Source organism: Pteronotus mesoamericanus, unplaced genomic scaffold (genome assembly GCF_021234165.1).
Source record: "Pteronotus mesoamericanus isolate MK-2021 breed Mesoamerican mustached bat unplaced genomic scaffold, CSHL_Meso_final scaffold_533, whole genome shotgun sequence".
Lineage (NCBI taxonomy): Eukaryota > Metazoa > Chordata > Mammalia > Chiroptera > Mormoopidae > Pteronotus > Pteronotus mesoamericanus.
The window spans coordinates 2,272,878-2,289,137 of NW_026555320.1; the positions used below are offsets into that span (position 1 = coordinate 2,272,878).

The following is a 16,260-nucleotide window of genomic DNA, read 5'->3' on the forward strand; positions in this document are numbered from 1 at the left end:
CCCCCCCCCCCCGCTGCGGATTCGCCTCCATGCTCCTCCCCTCTCACTGTCCAGCGCCAGCAGGTCCACAAGCTTTCAACTTAGAGCTTAGGCTGAAAACAAGGTAATGCCATTCTTTTTTCTTTGTATCTTTTTTTTTAAAGCTATTTGGCAAACGCATCACATTTGAAAACATCTTATATATTAGAAAAGTGCTTAAAATTTTTACAGTATACTTTTAATTACAGTGGACATACAATATTATGTTAGTTTTAGGTAAACTGGAAAAGTTTTTTGTAATGTACATTAAGAATATCCATTGCCAATCACTTTCTTCACCCTGTGTGTGCAGTGCAGATTAAATAGCCACATGAAGAGTATGAAGGGTAAGAGATTGAGATAAGGAAATAAAAAATCTCCAACATACCTGGGAACCACCTTGGCTGACACATTTTTCTGTCTCCTCTGGTCAAACTTACTTCCCAAGTTTTCCCTGGCGAGTCCGGTGCCATTTCCAACGTAAACCACCAGCTTTGCCACGTGCCCAGACGGAGCATCTGATTTTCCTTTCCGGACCGAGAACCCCGAGGCTGGTGCCCCCCTCTGGCCTATCCGTGGGTTTGCCAGCAAGCGGCGCACACGGCAGCTCCTCGGGTGACTTCTGGACAAGCGGCTTTGGGAGTGTTCCTGACCTGGCGTACGTGCCAGACACTGTCGGCCCACACTCAGTGCTTTGCATGTTGTAGACACAGTATGTTGAATGAATAAATGTGTTAAAATTTAAAATTAAATCATTTTGTCAAATTTGTACTTCAGGTATCAGAAATCAGCTACCAGAAAAGTTTATTACTACCGTGGGGCAGTAATGCCGTCCCGTTGCTACAGGCAGCTGGGGGGAGCGGCTACCCAGGGAGGGCTGGCTCGAGTGGGCTGGCCACGGCCTGGGGAGGGGCTCAGACGGCTGCCGGCCGCCCCCTGTGGGACAGGTGCGTGGTTACAACCCCCTCCATTGGCACACAGTGGTTGATAAAAATAGCCCTGCATGAGGAAGCAACCAGCCCCCGCGAGCACCTGCCATTGTGACCTGGTCGCCTGTCACTGGAGGCCATCGCCACCGCAGGTGGTGGTTACACATGGTGTTTCCATGATGGGCTTAAATGCCCAGCAGAGGCTGCTGTGGAGGATGAGCGCTCTGGACACTTCCAGTGACTTTCAGAGTCAGTGAATGAAGAGCTGCCACACGTTCCGTGCGTGTGACCTCTGAGCGGGTGTGCTTGGTTTTCCAAATCTGAGCTGGCCTCCTATGCTGGAGCTTACCACAGAGTCAAGGTCAGAGCCCAGGCAAAGTCGTCGTCTGTCCCGTCCTGGCCTGGCAATTCCTGGTTTACAGGAGGCTTAAAAAGGTCATTGGATAATGTGTGGTCCAGTGGGAGGAGAATTGTTTCCAGACAGTCGCACACACAGCCATGAGCTTCAGGAACAGCATATTCTCCAAATGGCTCAGCCTTGCCGCTCCCTGTGCCTCGGTTTCCTCATCTGCAACAGCTGGCTGACCTATGGCAGGAGCCTGTGAGTTATACAAGCTACGATTGCCATTTGTAACCAGTGCTGCCCCAATCCTTCTCTAGTCTTCCCTCCAAGCCAATGATCCTTTTTGTGTGTATGTCTCGCGTCCCTTTTGGCAACCTGACAAAGCCTGTAGCTTCTATCTCAGAATGTTTTAAAATGAATAAAATAGGTCGGATTTCAAAGGGAGCCAATTATATTGAAATATAACCCCCTAAATATTAAAACACATTTACGAACTAGTACCACAGGGTCCTCTTTGTTGGCGCATTAAATGAAATCTACCAGCAGGTGTAATGCCAACCTTCCTTTCTGAGTGGAGATGAGCTTAACTGATATTGGAGAGTCTTCTACAGCTTTCGTATAACATGAAAACATCTGTCACTTCCACTGGTGACAAAGTCACAGGTCTTGCTAATGTTGTCTACATTCCTAACTGAGAGGAGACCTGAATTTTAGTTAGAAGTTAGGGGAAAGATGCCATCCCCCCAGGCACACTCAGAGCCGCGCAATTCTGTGGATGGACCAGCTTAGGAGCCCACGTCTAACCTGACATCCCCCAACCTACACCCATGGGCATCAAAGTCATATTTCTTCCTCTGATTCTTAAATTTTGGGCATGAATGGAACAATTTTGGGTTCGTGGAAAGGGACTTTTTCCATTGACAAGCAATCTGCCAGGTGGCAACATGCCCCTTGAATATAAATACCAGCCATTAAAACAAAATGTGGTTGCAGAGAGACTTTACCTGCAGAACAGTTTCCCACCCGCCATCCGGTTAGAAAGGTCTCTGAGAACGGAGTTTCCGCCGTTACATCCCAGCGGTTCTAAGACTTCGCGGTCGCTGGTAGAGTTAAATTAGGAAAAAGATCCATTAGCTCATGTTCCCCTCTGTCCTCAAGTTTTAACCAAAGCGGTGACACAGCAGCTGCCCTCGAGGCCCTTCTCGCCGTGTCCACAGGTCGCCTCTGCCAGGATCACCTGGTGGGCTTGCAGAAGGGCCAGAGCTGCGGAGCCAGGCGTGACATGGGCGGCGCCATGAATCTGCACTGTCATAGGCCCCCACGTAGCCAGAAGGAGAGAACTGTCTTTTAAGACACTCTTTGGTACAGGCTTTATGTTTCCCGACACTAAATGAACAGCTTGACTCTGGAGTGAAACTGAGCCCTGGGTCTGTCTTGGGTTTTTCCTGACATCGGTGGCCTGACGTCTGCACCCTCTGTCACTCAGGAGGCTCCGGGCCGACCTGAGATGGACCCTCTGTCCCGATCCCACATCTACATCTCCGGGTAGGAAGGTACGGCTGTCTTCCTGAAAACGCCCAACTGCTCAGTGGGGGTCCTTGCTGCGGAGAGGGCTGTCCTTACAAAGACTTTTGGTTCCACAAACGGACCCCGTCTCTTGTCCCAAGGCGTCTCGGGAGGAATGTCAGTGCTGCTGCTTCCCAGTGCCTTTCTGTGAAAGGGCGCAAGGCCTCGAAGCCACGTCAGCGTCGGTGCAACACGCCGGGCTGTCTTGTGCATGCCTGCAATCACTGCCTTTGCTGTTCGGTAAACGGTCCAGGTCACGAAGCCGCTGACGTGCTGCCTCCACTGAATGGGGTGGTCGGCTTGGGCCCCGCCAGCTCTGCCCTTCCCCACTGCTCCTTTCTGCCACTGAGTTGGGCCACTTCTGCTAACCTAGCCTGCAGTCCAGCCCCGCAGGAAGCCTTGGGGAGGGCCCTTCCTGCCTACCTCTCTTTCTGCACCCCTTCCTTGCTCTCCCATCCTTATAGCTCACCCCCTCCCTCTCCCTTACCCGCCAGGGAGAAGACCGCGCCTACCCCACTGACCTGGCCGGCAGAGGTTCAGGCCGTGGCTTCCTTCTCTCTCATGGCCCAGCCTGGCCCCTTGGGAGCAGGAAGCCGGGGAGGCACTCCTGAAATCTCCATGTCTCTCATGAGTCCATGGAGCCACGGGCCCAAAGCCCAACCGGGTCAGGAAATGAGGCCTTCTTTTCAGAAAGGGCCCTCACGCATCTTAGGTCCGGGGGCCTGTCTCACTCGGCTCCCTTTTTAGCCAAGAGGCCATTCATTCCAGGCTCCAGAGGGGGCCGCCCGCCCTGCGATAACCTCAGTGCACAGGACTGAAGGTGGGAGGAAACCACAGTTTCGGGCCTCCCACAGAGATGGGGGGGACACACACATCAAAGGCCAGAGTGGGGAGTGGCACTTCTGCTCAGCTTCGCCATCTTTCTTCAGAAGCCAGTGGGGCGTGGGAAAAGTAAAAGGCTAGACTTTCTTTCAACCCTAATCCACTGTGAGCGGCTTTCATAATAGCTGTGCCTGCCCCCTGGTTTTTTTTTTGTTTTTTTTTTGTATCACTTTAGCTTCAGCTGTTCCCTCCAAAAAAGTCCGCTTTCTCATCTCCGGCAAACTGGTCTCACCAACTATTTGCTTTTCAGATGTGTGGGTGGTGAGCTCCCTCACTGGATTTCTCCCACGCATCTTCAGACTGAAAAGGCTGACCTTGCTGAGAGCGTCCTTCTGAGTCACCAGGGGGACCGCTACATCCTCCGGCCCCAAGGGCTGATGTGGCCGGAGGACGCGCGGTCCCTGCCGTGCCATGGTGCGGGCGGCACAGCGTCGGGCCAGGAGCCGGGATGGACCACGGGGCTTGGGGAAGCCGGAACGGACCCCGGCACCTCCGCTGCTCAGCGGTTTAGCAGGCGGGGAGGCATGACGGGGATTCTGACCCGGAGGCCCCCGGATCACAGCCCCAGATACCGCACGCACATCTGTGTCTTCCAGCTCCTTGACTGCAAAGCCACTAAGTCCCTGGAGCGGCTGTTCTATTAGCCAAGAAACGCTTCTCTGGGCTGTTTTGGGCATTGGGTGAACCAATCTTCGGTTACTTCTAGCTGGTCGCTGGACAGTGCCAGGTTTGGTTTGAGGGCGTCATTAATTAGGGTGCAGGGGGAGGAGCCCGAGAGTGCTCAGCTCACCCCTATGCTCCTCAGGCCTCCTGCAGCCTCGCCCTTGGTCTTTCTCTGCCACCGGAGTTCCAGGAGCTTCTGTCTCTGGCCAAGTTGGCCAGCGGGGCTGCGGAGGGCCTCTAGCTGACAGAGGCATTGGTACCGACCCATGTCCTTAAGGAGTCAGCCACTGTGGATCAGTCTCCTGGCTGGCACAGTGCTCGATGCTCAGAGGGCGAGGGAAAGGAGGGAGATGGAGAAGAACGAAGCCAGGGAGAACATGGATGCAGACAGGGTAACTTATTCCTGAATTACTGATGAAAGAAGAGGCTGCACGAAGATCTGGGGGTACTGCAGGAGGGAGGTGGAGGGGAGGGGTGGGGAGGTGTTCTGCGAGGCACAGGGAACTCAGGGAAGGTGCTCCGGCACCCCCGGATGCGGAGTCCAAGGTGTGACAGACTGCCCGGCCTGACCTCAGTCTGACTGGTCCAGGAGTGACTGGGTGTGCCACTCCGGCCTGACCCAGCGAGAGCCCTGTGTGTCAGCACGGGGAGCCTGGGCTCCTCCCTCTCCGGCTGCCCGGGCTGGTGGTCTCGCCCAGCTTTGTACCACAAGGGGACTAATTGTGGGTTCAGGCCATCTGCAACCTTCTCCCCAACCTCACTACTCTAGTAAATCATAAGTTTGCTTTTTGCTCACAGTGCTCTTTGAGCACCACAGAAGGGCTGGGGACATTGGGGCTGAGGACAGCTCACTTGGTGGAGGGCGGTGGGTTGGCACAGCGTGCTGGCTTGGACGGGTCAGAACACCCGCCTCAGAGTGGGGCAGCGAGTACCCAGATGGCAGGCCAGGCGGCGATGGCTCAGCACGTCTGCTGGCTCCCTCCAGCCCTCTGCGTCCCTGGAGGGCAGCTCAGCTCCGACTCTGGTCTGGGCAACTTCACTCGCGCCTTATGCTCCCACGGAAAGAAAGATGACCCCACTCTCAATGTCATAGTGTTTATTTAAATCCTGAGGTTAAAAATACATTTCCAAATGGTGCAGCAGATGCTATAAAGAAATGTTTTGGGATACAGGTTTTCACCTCCACCGGGCAGGTGGGGTGTTGGCGTTTGATGTGCTTCTGGGTCATTCTTTGGCAGATAAGGATGGACTGGGGTCCCAGACCCACTATCCCATAAGGCCGCGAGAAGTGAGGACTAGTCAGTTCAAGTGCAATTCCGATAGGAAGCTGTGCAGGGCAGGCCTGGCTGCTGCAGCCACCAGAGGCAGGGGTGTCTCTGGATGGCTCATCAGAAGGTTCTACGTAAGCCTTTTTTCTTTTTTTTAAATCAGAAATGTCTCCCAAAATTCAAAGATCTACTTCATTATTTTAAAAAAGTGATTAAGAGGAAAAGCTCTATTCAGCCTTTCCCATCTCCTTGAAAGAATCACAGTGAAATGAGAAAAATTCACCCAAGTTTCCACTAAAAAGTGCTTTTTGCCTGCTCTGTCGTGGCGGATGGCTGCCTCCACAGTCCCTGCGAAGGGCGAGCCCAGGCTCCACGCGCCACCAATGGCTTCTCTGTGCTTTGACTCTCAACACCCCTGAGCCAAGGATGGGACTCTCACTCAATGAAACTGCTCTAAAATTTACAGGAGAGGACATCTAGCCAGTACCGTGAGATACAGTACTCTACGTCTTCATCCCCAAACGGGGGACTTCCTTTCATGCGAGTCTAGAATGGCTTTGCCATCTTAGGTGGGTGACAAATGTCCAGAAAAACCACCCCCTTTATTTTTGAATTATATTACGTGGCTTTGTATTTCTACTTTCCAACCCCGCGGGGCTTTTCACGTCCAGAATCCTGCCTGGGAACGGCGTCCGCTCCTGGCCCAGTCGGCCCGCTGTCCGGAGAGCTCTGCAGAGGCCGTGCTCCACCCCACACACACTTCCTTGCGGGTGAGTGGGCCTGACAGAGGCCACGCCCCAACTGAAGTTTAGTGGCTTCTGAGGCAGCGATGAACAAGACGGCCAGCGTCAATGCTAAAAAAGTGACTGTTACTCCGGTGGCCGTGGGCCATCGTGGGGCTGCGTGAGTGTCTTAGTGATCTGGGATCCCCCGGATGTTTCCTCGTCATTGATTTCTAGTGTCATTTTGTCTACTGGTTGGGCTACTCCCTTCAATAGTTCCTCATTGTCATTTGCATTTTTAAAGGGTGCCCCAACCCCAAAACCTCTGTCAAGTTTGGGACCTATTTCAAATGATAAAGCTATTTATACAAGCCACTTAAATAGGGCAAGATGTTCTCTAGCTGTGGAGTGCACAGCAAACTCGAGCTCACACAGCAAAATAACAAAGGACAGGAGTCCATCCAGCACAAACAAATAAACAAGCTACAGAGGCAGGACGTGACCACGGGGATCGGGCAGTCCTCCGAGTGCCGCGAAGGCCCTCTTGCTTCACTGTAGCCGACGGCGCAGGGGCGCGCACCACGGGGGCCCCGCTTTCCAGTGGTGGCTCTGGGTCCAAGAGCCAAGTGGTTTTTAAAGCTGCAGTAGGACCCCGGGCAGATGGAATGTCCCAGGCCTTTCGCAGGACGCTCATCAGCTGTTCGCTAGAGGTTGGTTCTAGCCACAGGTGGCCGCGACGCCCGTGGGAAGCCATCAGCCAGAGCTTGTTTCCTGAGAAAGCTAAGTACTCACAAGGTGCCTGGCTGTGTTGGGTTCTCTTTTAACTGTAATTTCCCTTCATGTGGTGAGACCAGCATGAGGCTATGCAGTCTCCGCGGGCCGGGGCGTTTTCTCTTTCGGTGCTGAGCACCAGCAGGCCCGTGGCTAGTGGGAGAGGCGAGACTCAGATGGCTTCCTGTGAGAGGCTGCTCCCATGAGTGAGCATGAGGCCCGGCTTTTCTCTGGAAGGTTCTGTTCACCAGTCCCCATTTAAACGAACAGGAAGCGTCCGTCTCCTGTTTGAATGAGGGGCCCGAGTCCATTGCAAAAGTCATTTCCTTCCACCCCGGCCCCCAGGAGCGCTCTGCGGGTGCCAGAGCCCCGGGAGCCTGTGCTGGACTTAGCCTGGGGCCCCAGCCTGTCCTAAGCTCTCAAAACCAGCCCGACCAGACTTGCAGATGACAAAATGAAGCCCTGGGACGCTGTGACTTGCCTCGGTCACCAGCACACCTGGAAGACTGCCCGGGCCCAGCACTCAGACCTGAACAGTCACAGAGAGGCCACCAAAGGTGACTTTCTGTGACAGGAAAAGGGCCAGAGAACAGAGAGATTATCTCCTTCTTGTCCGCGAAAGGAAACAGGATTGATCTGGCCCCTGGGGAGGTGGCTCCTGGTTGCCAAGCGTAGGCTGAGCAGCAGGAAGTGGGCAGGTTTGGGGCCAGGGAACCCCCGGTGGGGAGTTGAGACCAAAAGGTGAAGAGCAGGTTCTTGAATCGCCCCTGCTTACACTTGCGTTATCAAAGGCTTACTGAGAGTGGCTCTCATCCTGCTCATGGTCATTGGCGAACATGCCTGCAGGTGAAGCGGAAGCCCTTACTTCTATAAGCATAGACAGGTCACCCGCTGAGAAGCGGGACCTCAAGGCCACGGCACGATGCTACCTTTTGGTCATGGCACCGTTGTCGGCCAGCATTTGGCTTTCGTCAACTGCGTGAAGACAGCCACTGCGGCTCTGAGCCTAATGGGCTGTTTCCTGATTTATCTTCAGTTCTGACTCCCAGGGTGATGTTCTGAACAGAGGAGAAGCCTGGGTAAGTGAAGGCCTTTGCCCGAGGACAGAACCGCCCAGACAGGGCTTGGAGGAAGGTGCAGTTGGAGGCCCTTCCGAAGTTGCTGAGTTCGGGAGCAACCGCAAACTCACTGGGGCAGAAAGAGACAGGAGCGTGATGGGAAGAGGCTGGCTGAGGTCTCGGGGGGGCCCCAGGGCACTGTGACTCGTGTCCTGGGAGGGCCTGCAGACCTCACAGGGTCCGGCGAGGGCATCCCGGCACCCGGTCGCCCAGGGTGCGAGGGTCTAGGCGGGGCAGAGCAGGGCGCTTGCTCCAAGGACAGGCGTTGGTGTCACCCCTGGCCTGGGAAACTCTCTACAGGGGCCTTGGAACCAACTATGTCCTTGGGACTGTGTAACCCTTCGGCAGAGCACGCCTTTGGCTGTGAGGGCGGTCAGGTCCCCAGCCAGTGGAAACGCTGCTAGGGCCCCTGGGAGCCCAGGCCAAACGTGTCAGCACGTGGCACTGAGCGCCCACCGCTCAGAGCTGTGCCGCTTTGAGGAGCAGCAAGGGCCTGTCGCCCGAAGTTGCATAGCTGATCGGCTTTGGAGCGGGTGGTTTTTTTCTTGTTGTTTGCTTTTGTTTTAGTGTTTTATGTGACAGGTGAGAAAAGTAGTGTTTCTTGTGGGTAAAGTGACACTGAAAATCCAGGTGCTTGAGGCTATAGGAAATCGCTTCCGTCGTAGATCACTGGCCGGTCAACCGTCAAGTGATAAAATACTTTTTTGGAGACAAACCTGAGGAAACAGAAATGGAAAAGGAGGGTGAGAGCCGAGAGGTCTGCTGCAAAGGCCTGGCCCCTCACCCTGTTTCCTGTCCGTCCAGCCGAGTTCTCTTCCTGCCAAGAAGCAGGGGGTCTTGGGACATCACCATGGGCTTTCCTGGGGCCTGGGTGCAGAAACACCCACTGGGTCCCACGCTGTGCACCCCTCCCTCCTTCTCTGCGGCTCTGAAAAGGCCTGGTGGGGCTCGGGGGCCTGGATGGTCTGTGCTCCACGGCAGGAGCGGAGTGTGGATGGGGCCGGTGCTGTAAGGTGAGGCGAGGGTGGGACTCATTCTGACTGGGCACCCAAGTCTGTTCTGCCACCATCTTTGTGAACAGACTCAACAGGCGAAGGCAGGGTTGGCCACGGCACCACCGCCACCTTTGCCTTCAACCGGGAGCTGGCTTGGGGCTTGAGCTGCGCTCTGCCTTCAACATGCCCCTTCCTGGCCTGTCAGCTCACAGCGAGGCTCCGTGATGCAGTGACAATGCTCACGGTCACTGCAGAGGGAACTGGAGCTCAGGTAAGGCCCGCAGAGGAGAGAGCAGAGCCGGGGCCCGGCCGAGCCCTGCCCCCTCGGGAGGCATCGCATGGGCCATACTGGACCTGTGCCATTGAGTCCTGCCCACTCCGGGCGTGTTCATGGTCACGGGGGCGTGTAGGAGTGGGGCAGGGTGGGAATGTCACCCTCCCACCCTGTCAGTGGACGCCCTTGGCCACAAGCCCTGGGGGTTCAAGGCCTGGCGACGGTGAGGGGATGGCACAGCTTTTCCCTGGAGCATCCTTTCAAGTCATTCTGCTAAGAGCCCAAGGGGACTGGGAAGGGTGCCCACATCGGGGGATGTGGCCACTAGCTTGGGGCACCACTCAGAGAAGATGTGGCTGGGGGCCGATAAGCCAGGTCTCATAAAGAGGCAGCCCCAATTAAGGGCTCATGCTGAAGCCAGAGAACGTCAGAGGGACAGGCACCAGTAACCTTACGCTCCCCTGTCTCGCGTCCCCAGGAGCCCCGGCTTATGGTAGATGCACACCCAACACTGCCTCTCTCCCACTTCCCTCCCTGGGCTCCCCTCCAGCCTGGTCTCCCCACCTCCCCCCGCCCCGCCCCCAGGCCCTGCGCCGCTGGACCTGGTCTGGCACTGACACGGCGCTGCCCGGAGACGGCGTGCGCTGCGCCCGCTCCCTGACACCAAGGGCAGGGGCTTCACCTCGCAGGCCTGGTCCTGTTGTTCTCTCGCCTTAGCCTTCATTCTTTTATTCCTCTCTCTCTCATTCATCCACCTGCCCATCCACTGCATTTACAAGCCTTTCTTTGGGCCCAGCACGGGGAACCTGGACGTCAGGGAGAGGCAGGAGAGTGTGCGGGCAAGTCCAGAGCCTGGGGCTAGGCCGCCTGTGTTCACATCTGGCCCCGCCACTAGGTGTGCGGCTTGGAAGAGTCACTCTTTTACCCCTCTGGCCCTCAGCCCCTTAGCAATAACATGAGGAGAAAGACGGTCCCCACGACATGGGGGCGCCGTGGGGCTCAGGCGAGTCAACGTGTGGGGGGCTGACAACACACCCGACCTGCGCTAAGTGTGTAAGTATTCGCTTGTGTGTTGTAAAGTTGATAACAGACATTGGAACCCCATAGTATAGGGGTCTAACATCCCAGAGCTGCTCATAATAAATTAATGACAATTAAGTAATCTAAATAATCGTTTTTGAGCGTCCACCTCTGTTCTTGCGAGGAGGTGGCAGGTGGCCAGGGCGATGCTGACGAGCGAGGAGGCCCTACCTGGAAAAGGTGTTGTCGAAGATGAGCATGTAGATGCCTGGCGCGCGCACCTTGAGCTGGCCCTGGATGTTCTCCTTGTGGGAGCTGCAGCGGGTCGTGGGGATGAGGACCTGGGGGGAGAGCAGGGCGGCGGCGTCACGGGCCTGAAAGGGCCCCAGGCAGTGGCGGGGTGCCTTCCACGGGCCCTGGGTTTGCTGGTAACGTGCAGTGCGGCGTAGGCACGGATTCATCCGGAATCAAGAACTAGTCACCATCTCAAAAGAGCGGTCCCCCAGCCGCCTCTGACCGGGGCCAGAACGCCCCACCAGCAGGAGAAGCAGTCCCCTTCTGGCTTTAGGAAGCTGGGGGTAAAATCCACCTGTCTGTCTGTTTCCTGTTGGCCCCAGTTTTATACAAAACAACAGTTTTCAAAACACTGGACATGAGGTGATGAAGGACAGCGGTCTCTGGGAGAACAAGGTCAGGCTGACAACTGCCTTAGCTCATGGCTTTGAGGGGAAAAGGAAACCACCACCAGATAGGACGCATGAAAACAAAAAGGGAGATGCTGTGCTCAAACCTACCCTCGCCCATAATCACATTACATGTCAGTAGCCTGAACATACCCGGGAAAAGGCACAGGTCATCAGGCTGGGGAGCAGCGAGACCCATACACATGCCTATAAAAGACGCAGTTTAAATGTAGAGATACCAATAGGTTAAAAGTAGAAGGATATAGAAAGATGCACCATGCTAGCACTAGCCAAAAGAAAGCTAGATGGACTATATTAATGTCAAAGTAAATAGTGTACCAAATAATATAGCCTGGGAGAGTTTCATAATGATAAAGACGCCAGTCCATCAAGAGGACACGCCAATCCTACACACTTATACTCCTGATGACAGAGCCTGAAAACACAGGAAGCAAAAGCAGTAGAATTACAAGAAGAAATAGAATATATTCACAATTACCGTTGGATATTTCAGTATCTTTCAATAACTGAGGGAATAAGTAGACTTGGTAGCTATGTTACTTCGTTACTTGATAAGTAATGGATAACTACAGAACACTCCACCCAACAGGCGCAGAACACACATTCTTTTCAAAGGTACTTGGAATGTTCACTAGGCAGGTCACATTCTACCAGGCTGTTAAAAACAATGGCAACTTACATTTAAAAGGATTCAAGTTATACAAAGTGTGTTTTCTGACAATGGAATTGACTTAAAAATAAAGAGCAGATCTCTACAAAATCCCCAAGTATTTGGAAACGAAATCACACACTTCTAAATAACACAAGTCAAAGAGGAATCAAAAGGGAGATCCCAGAGGCACGGGAGGGAGCAGGCGAGCCGGGAGGGCGCGTCCCTGGCCCCACAGCCTCTGCTGCGGCTGGAAGCTGGTGGTGGCGAGGGAGGAGGGGCGCCCAGGGCGCACCCGGAGGGCAGAGGTGCAGGAGCACCCGCTCTGGGTGAGCTCTGTGGCAGCTCCTTGTGCAGGTTATCTCCTTAAGTTCATTAATGCTCAATGATACTCTAATTCCGCCGGGGACTGAGAGTCCTGGGAAGCTGAGTGGCGGGGTCTGCTTCTGTGGTCCCCAACCTACAACCTCTGCGCCTGGCCTGCGACACTCCTGCGAGCACAGGCAGGAAGGGGCTGCTGGAGTAAAAGGTGCCTCCCGCCCTCAGTCACCACCTTGATTACAGAGCAACAACCGAGAGCTCACGAAATAGGTCCTCTGAAGAGCCTGTTTCGAATAATACTCTTCATTTCTTTCAAACATTCCATTTTATAGGGATTTTGTTCATTTCAGCTGCTGCTTTCCTACCATGGTCAAATATGTAAAATTCTCTCCTTATTTTAAATAAAAACCCAAAAGTGTCCAGGGGACATTCATAACGGTCCTGGTGTCAGAGCTCGTGCCACTGAGGGGACAGGAAGATGACTGGCCGTCACCTGGGAGAGGCAGGGCTCTGCTGTGCTCCCTGGGGACGTCTCCCCAGGCCTCCGGGCCTGAGTGGCCGTGCCCTGATTCATGCCACATGTCTGCAAAGCAGAGCCAGGCGTTTCATTGATCTCTCTATGGGCACCAGCGGCTTGGGGTCCAGGTTCAAAGCAAGGGTTCTGAGCTGAATGGAAGCTGCCAGTCACAAAGGCCACATCCTGTCAGCTTCAAGTCACATGACAGGTCCCGATAAGGCAAGTCCAGAAAGACAGAAAGTGGCCAGCGGTTGCTCGGGGTGGGGGCTGGAGATGGCTGCTCGCGGCTCTGGGGATTTTGGGGGAGGGGTTATGATGAAAATGACCTAAAAGTAGGTGGTGGGGACAGTCGCACAACTCTGTGAGTACACAGCAAGTAAGAAAGACTTGTGTATTTTAAATGTGTGAATTATGTCTCAATAAAGCTATTTACAAAGTAAAAGGTTGCAGGTCCTGGCTCCCAGTCCTGCTTCCTCCCGACTCCCTCTGTGGCCGCAGGCAGGACACTGAGCTTCTCGGGCCAAACAGGGGCCCGCTGCCCAGAGCGGGCAGGGCTTGTGTCCTGCGCATGGGTGGCCTCAAGTCGTTGGTGGGCCGTTCCTTTTATCAGATGCCTTCCCAAACTCAGCCTCCAAGCTTGGTGTTGGGCTCGGAGGAAGTTGCCCTGGAGAGAGGGTGGCCCAGGGTGGGAGGTGCCTGGCAGGTGCCACCAGAGCGGGGGCTGGCCTGCTGCTGTGCTGCCCCTCCTGCCCTGCTCACCGGCTCCCAGGCAGGGCTGATTATGACACTCGCCATGTGGGATCGCAGCTGCCTCTCTACAAGGGTCTCTGGTTATATTGGGAGCTCCCCAACAGCAGGTCCCATGCTGTCCCTTCTCTCTCTATCCCCAGTGGGCCCTACGGAGCCCAGTGCACAGCAGAGGCTCAGTAAACGTCTGGGAACAGACTGCAAATTCGTGTGCAGTTCCTGTGTCTGTGTCTCCGGTGTCACCCCGCACCCCGCTGTTTCCTGTGGGACCCAGGCAGGTCAGGGGCTCACACAGGGAGTCCCTGGGGCAGATGCGTGCTGGAAACAGGCTTCCCAGGCTGCACCTGTTTGGGGACTTCAGGCAGAAATAACCACCTCCGCCCACAGCTGGCTGGCGAGAGTGGGCCCTTGAAGGCAAAGGAGCACCTGAGCACCCGGCGGCTCGCTCACCCTGCAGATGGGCTCCTTCTGCCCCCTGGCGTCCACTGTGGGAAAGACACTGTGGTCATGACCCCTGCTCAGGAGGCGCCTGGAAGCCAGAGGTGAGCACAGCTCCTCCAGGTCCCCAGGCTCCTGATTTCCGGTAGGAACCCCACAACGGTCCGAAGGCCAGGAGGATTTGGCAGGTGAGCGACTGAGCAAGGGAAGAGAGAGAGCCATGGCTCCGCCACGTGTGGGCAGGTGGAATGGGAAAGGCCTGGACGCCCGATTTAGTCACCCCCTCCATCTCCTCCTCCCTGCTGGCCACCAGCATCGAGGCTGGGAGGTCGCAGTGCAAGGCGCCTGCTGGGCACTGGAAAGGGCAGGGCAAACAGCTGAGGCGCTGCCAGGAGCTCCTGGCAGCACGGGGGTCGGGCGGAGCTGGTAAGCGCGCCAGCTTCACTGCTGCTCCGTGAACTCACTCTGCCCCTGTTTCCTCATCTGCACACAGAGCAACGGCACCCCCTGAGCGTGCTCTCGGACCTCACGCCCTCAGGCCTTGCGGTAGGGGTTCATGGCCTCTCAGGAAGGAGGGGCCCCAAAGCCAGGTGGGTGGCGCAGCTGTGACCCCCGCAAGGATGAGAGGGCAGAGCAGTGTTCAGGTAGGAATGAACATGAGACCCCAATAAACACAGCCAACTCAGGGAGGCTAGAACGACATTCTAGGAGTGGATCTAAGAGCACAAAAGGGGCAAGCAATCTCTACAACGAGCAGGACAGGGATGGCGGGTGAGCAAACCCAGACGCCCCTCCCCATGGCACGTGGTGCGGGAGCAGTAGCTGCTGCGACGGAGCCGAGCTGGCCGGGTGCTCCTTTGCCCTCACCCCGAGCCCCTCAGGGTGCCCTGTGGGCCACACGCATGAGGGATAAATGGATAGTATCTTGTTTCACGTGACCTTCAAGCGCTCTCCTCTAGCCTGACTCTTGTCTTTTTGGAAAGTGGAGATTTGGGCGACCATATTAAGGGCTTGGGCTCCTCCCTGAGCTCCTATCCAGTGTCTCACTGTCCTGACCGTTCCCTCCACTTGGTGATTCAAGTGGAACTGGGTTCCCACCCAAACCGGCTCTCGTCCACTAGCCCCTGCACCCTCCCTTCCCCTGCGGGGGAGTGGGCACGGATCCCGACCCCCTGCCTCAGCCTACACTCAATCAGCCACCGCGGGGCCTGTCCGCCTGCCTCGGTTCCGGACTCTGCCCCAGCCGTCCTCACACCGGCTTCCCCCCCTGAGTGCAGTGCAGTGGTCCTCACCCCTGGCTGCTCACAGGGATCACCAGGGATGCCTGCAGCCTAGCCACCGAGATTCTGATTTAGTGGCCTGGGGTGTGGCCTCGCAGTCGGTTCAAAAACACTCCCCAGGCGTTCTCCTACAGTCGTTTCTCTTGGGGTCTCTCTCACAGCTGGGCTCCAGAATATTCCAAGAAAGGCCTGCCCAGGCGTCCTGAGGCGGGAGAAGGGCCCGCTGGCAGGGACCCGGCCTTACCTTACAGTGATCCAGTGGTGTGTCCTCTGCCTCCCGGAAGACCACACTGAAGGAGATGCTCTTGGGGTCGGAGGAGAAGACCCAGCTGATGGTGAGGCCCGCCTCGGCCACGGTGATGGGGATGAGGCTGTAGGTGCTGGACCGCACAAACAGCTCCCTGTTGCCGTCCCCGAAGCTGGCGATCTCTTCCACTGTGAAAGGAACTTTTATCCTAAAAAAGCAAATGCAGGGAGGGACCCGATCAAAGTGGGTAAAAGTCGCCTTTGCTAGTCGGGTTGGTTGAGGCTCAGACGTGGCCAGGAATCTGAAGCTCTTGGGAGGATAAGCCCTGGGTAACCTTGACCTACGGGCTTAATATGGGAGAAAGTTTAATATGAAACTTGTGCCAACAGGCATTTTCTGAGCACTTACTAAGTGCTTGTCACAGTACTAGGCACTGGGGACACAGAAGTAAAAAATACAGATGACAAAATCGCTGCTCGTGTGGAGCTGCAGTGGAACTGAGAGGCCGGCCCGAGCTGCCCCAGCCCCTCCGGGACGGGAGGCCGGTGCTGAGGCGCGGCTGTCCGCCGGTCGCCCGAGCCGCCCTGCTCCTGAGCCGTCCCCTTTCTCTTTCCCATTCCGTCCCCCTTTATCTAATTACCACCAGCAGAAGGCACACCCCTCAACAGAAACCTCCAAGTGGGCACTCTGACTTTTCTTAAATGCAAATACGCCAGATTTTCTTTTTCTCAATTAAAAAAAAATTTTTGTTTCCAATTACAGTTTGCATTCATTGTTGTTTTGTATTA

The 16,260-nt window shown here is 55.5% G+C and overlaps 1 protein-coding gene across 4 annotated transcripts in view; it reads right to left on the reverse strand.

Moving 5' to 3' along the window:
• Positions 1 to 5,471: 5,471 nt before the first annotated feature.
• Positions 5,472 to 16,260, reverse strand: part of FYCO1 (FYVE and coiled-coil domain autophagy adaptor 1) — a 72,388-nt gene continuing 61,599 nt past the window's right edge. For all 4 annotated transcript variants that reach the window (XM_054594540.1, XM_054594541.1, XM_054594542.1 and 1 more), the window contains exons 16-18: positions 15,470 to 15,680; positions 10,801 to 10,910; positions 5,472 to 8,996 (exon numbers count right to left, since the gene is read on the reverse strand). In XM_054594540.1, the coding sequence (XP_054450515.1) occupies positions 8,921 to 8,996; positions 10,801 to 10,910; positions 15,470 to 15,680 (397 nt within the window). In that variant the 3' untranslated portion in view covers positions 5,472 to 8,920. The remainder of the gene's footprint in view (positions 8,997 to 10,800; positions 10,911 to 15,469; positions 15,681 to 16,260) is intronic.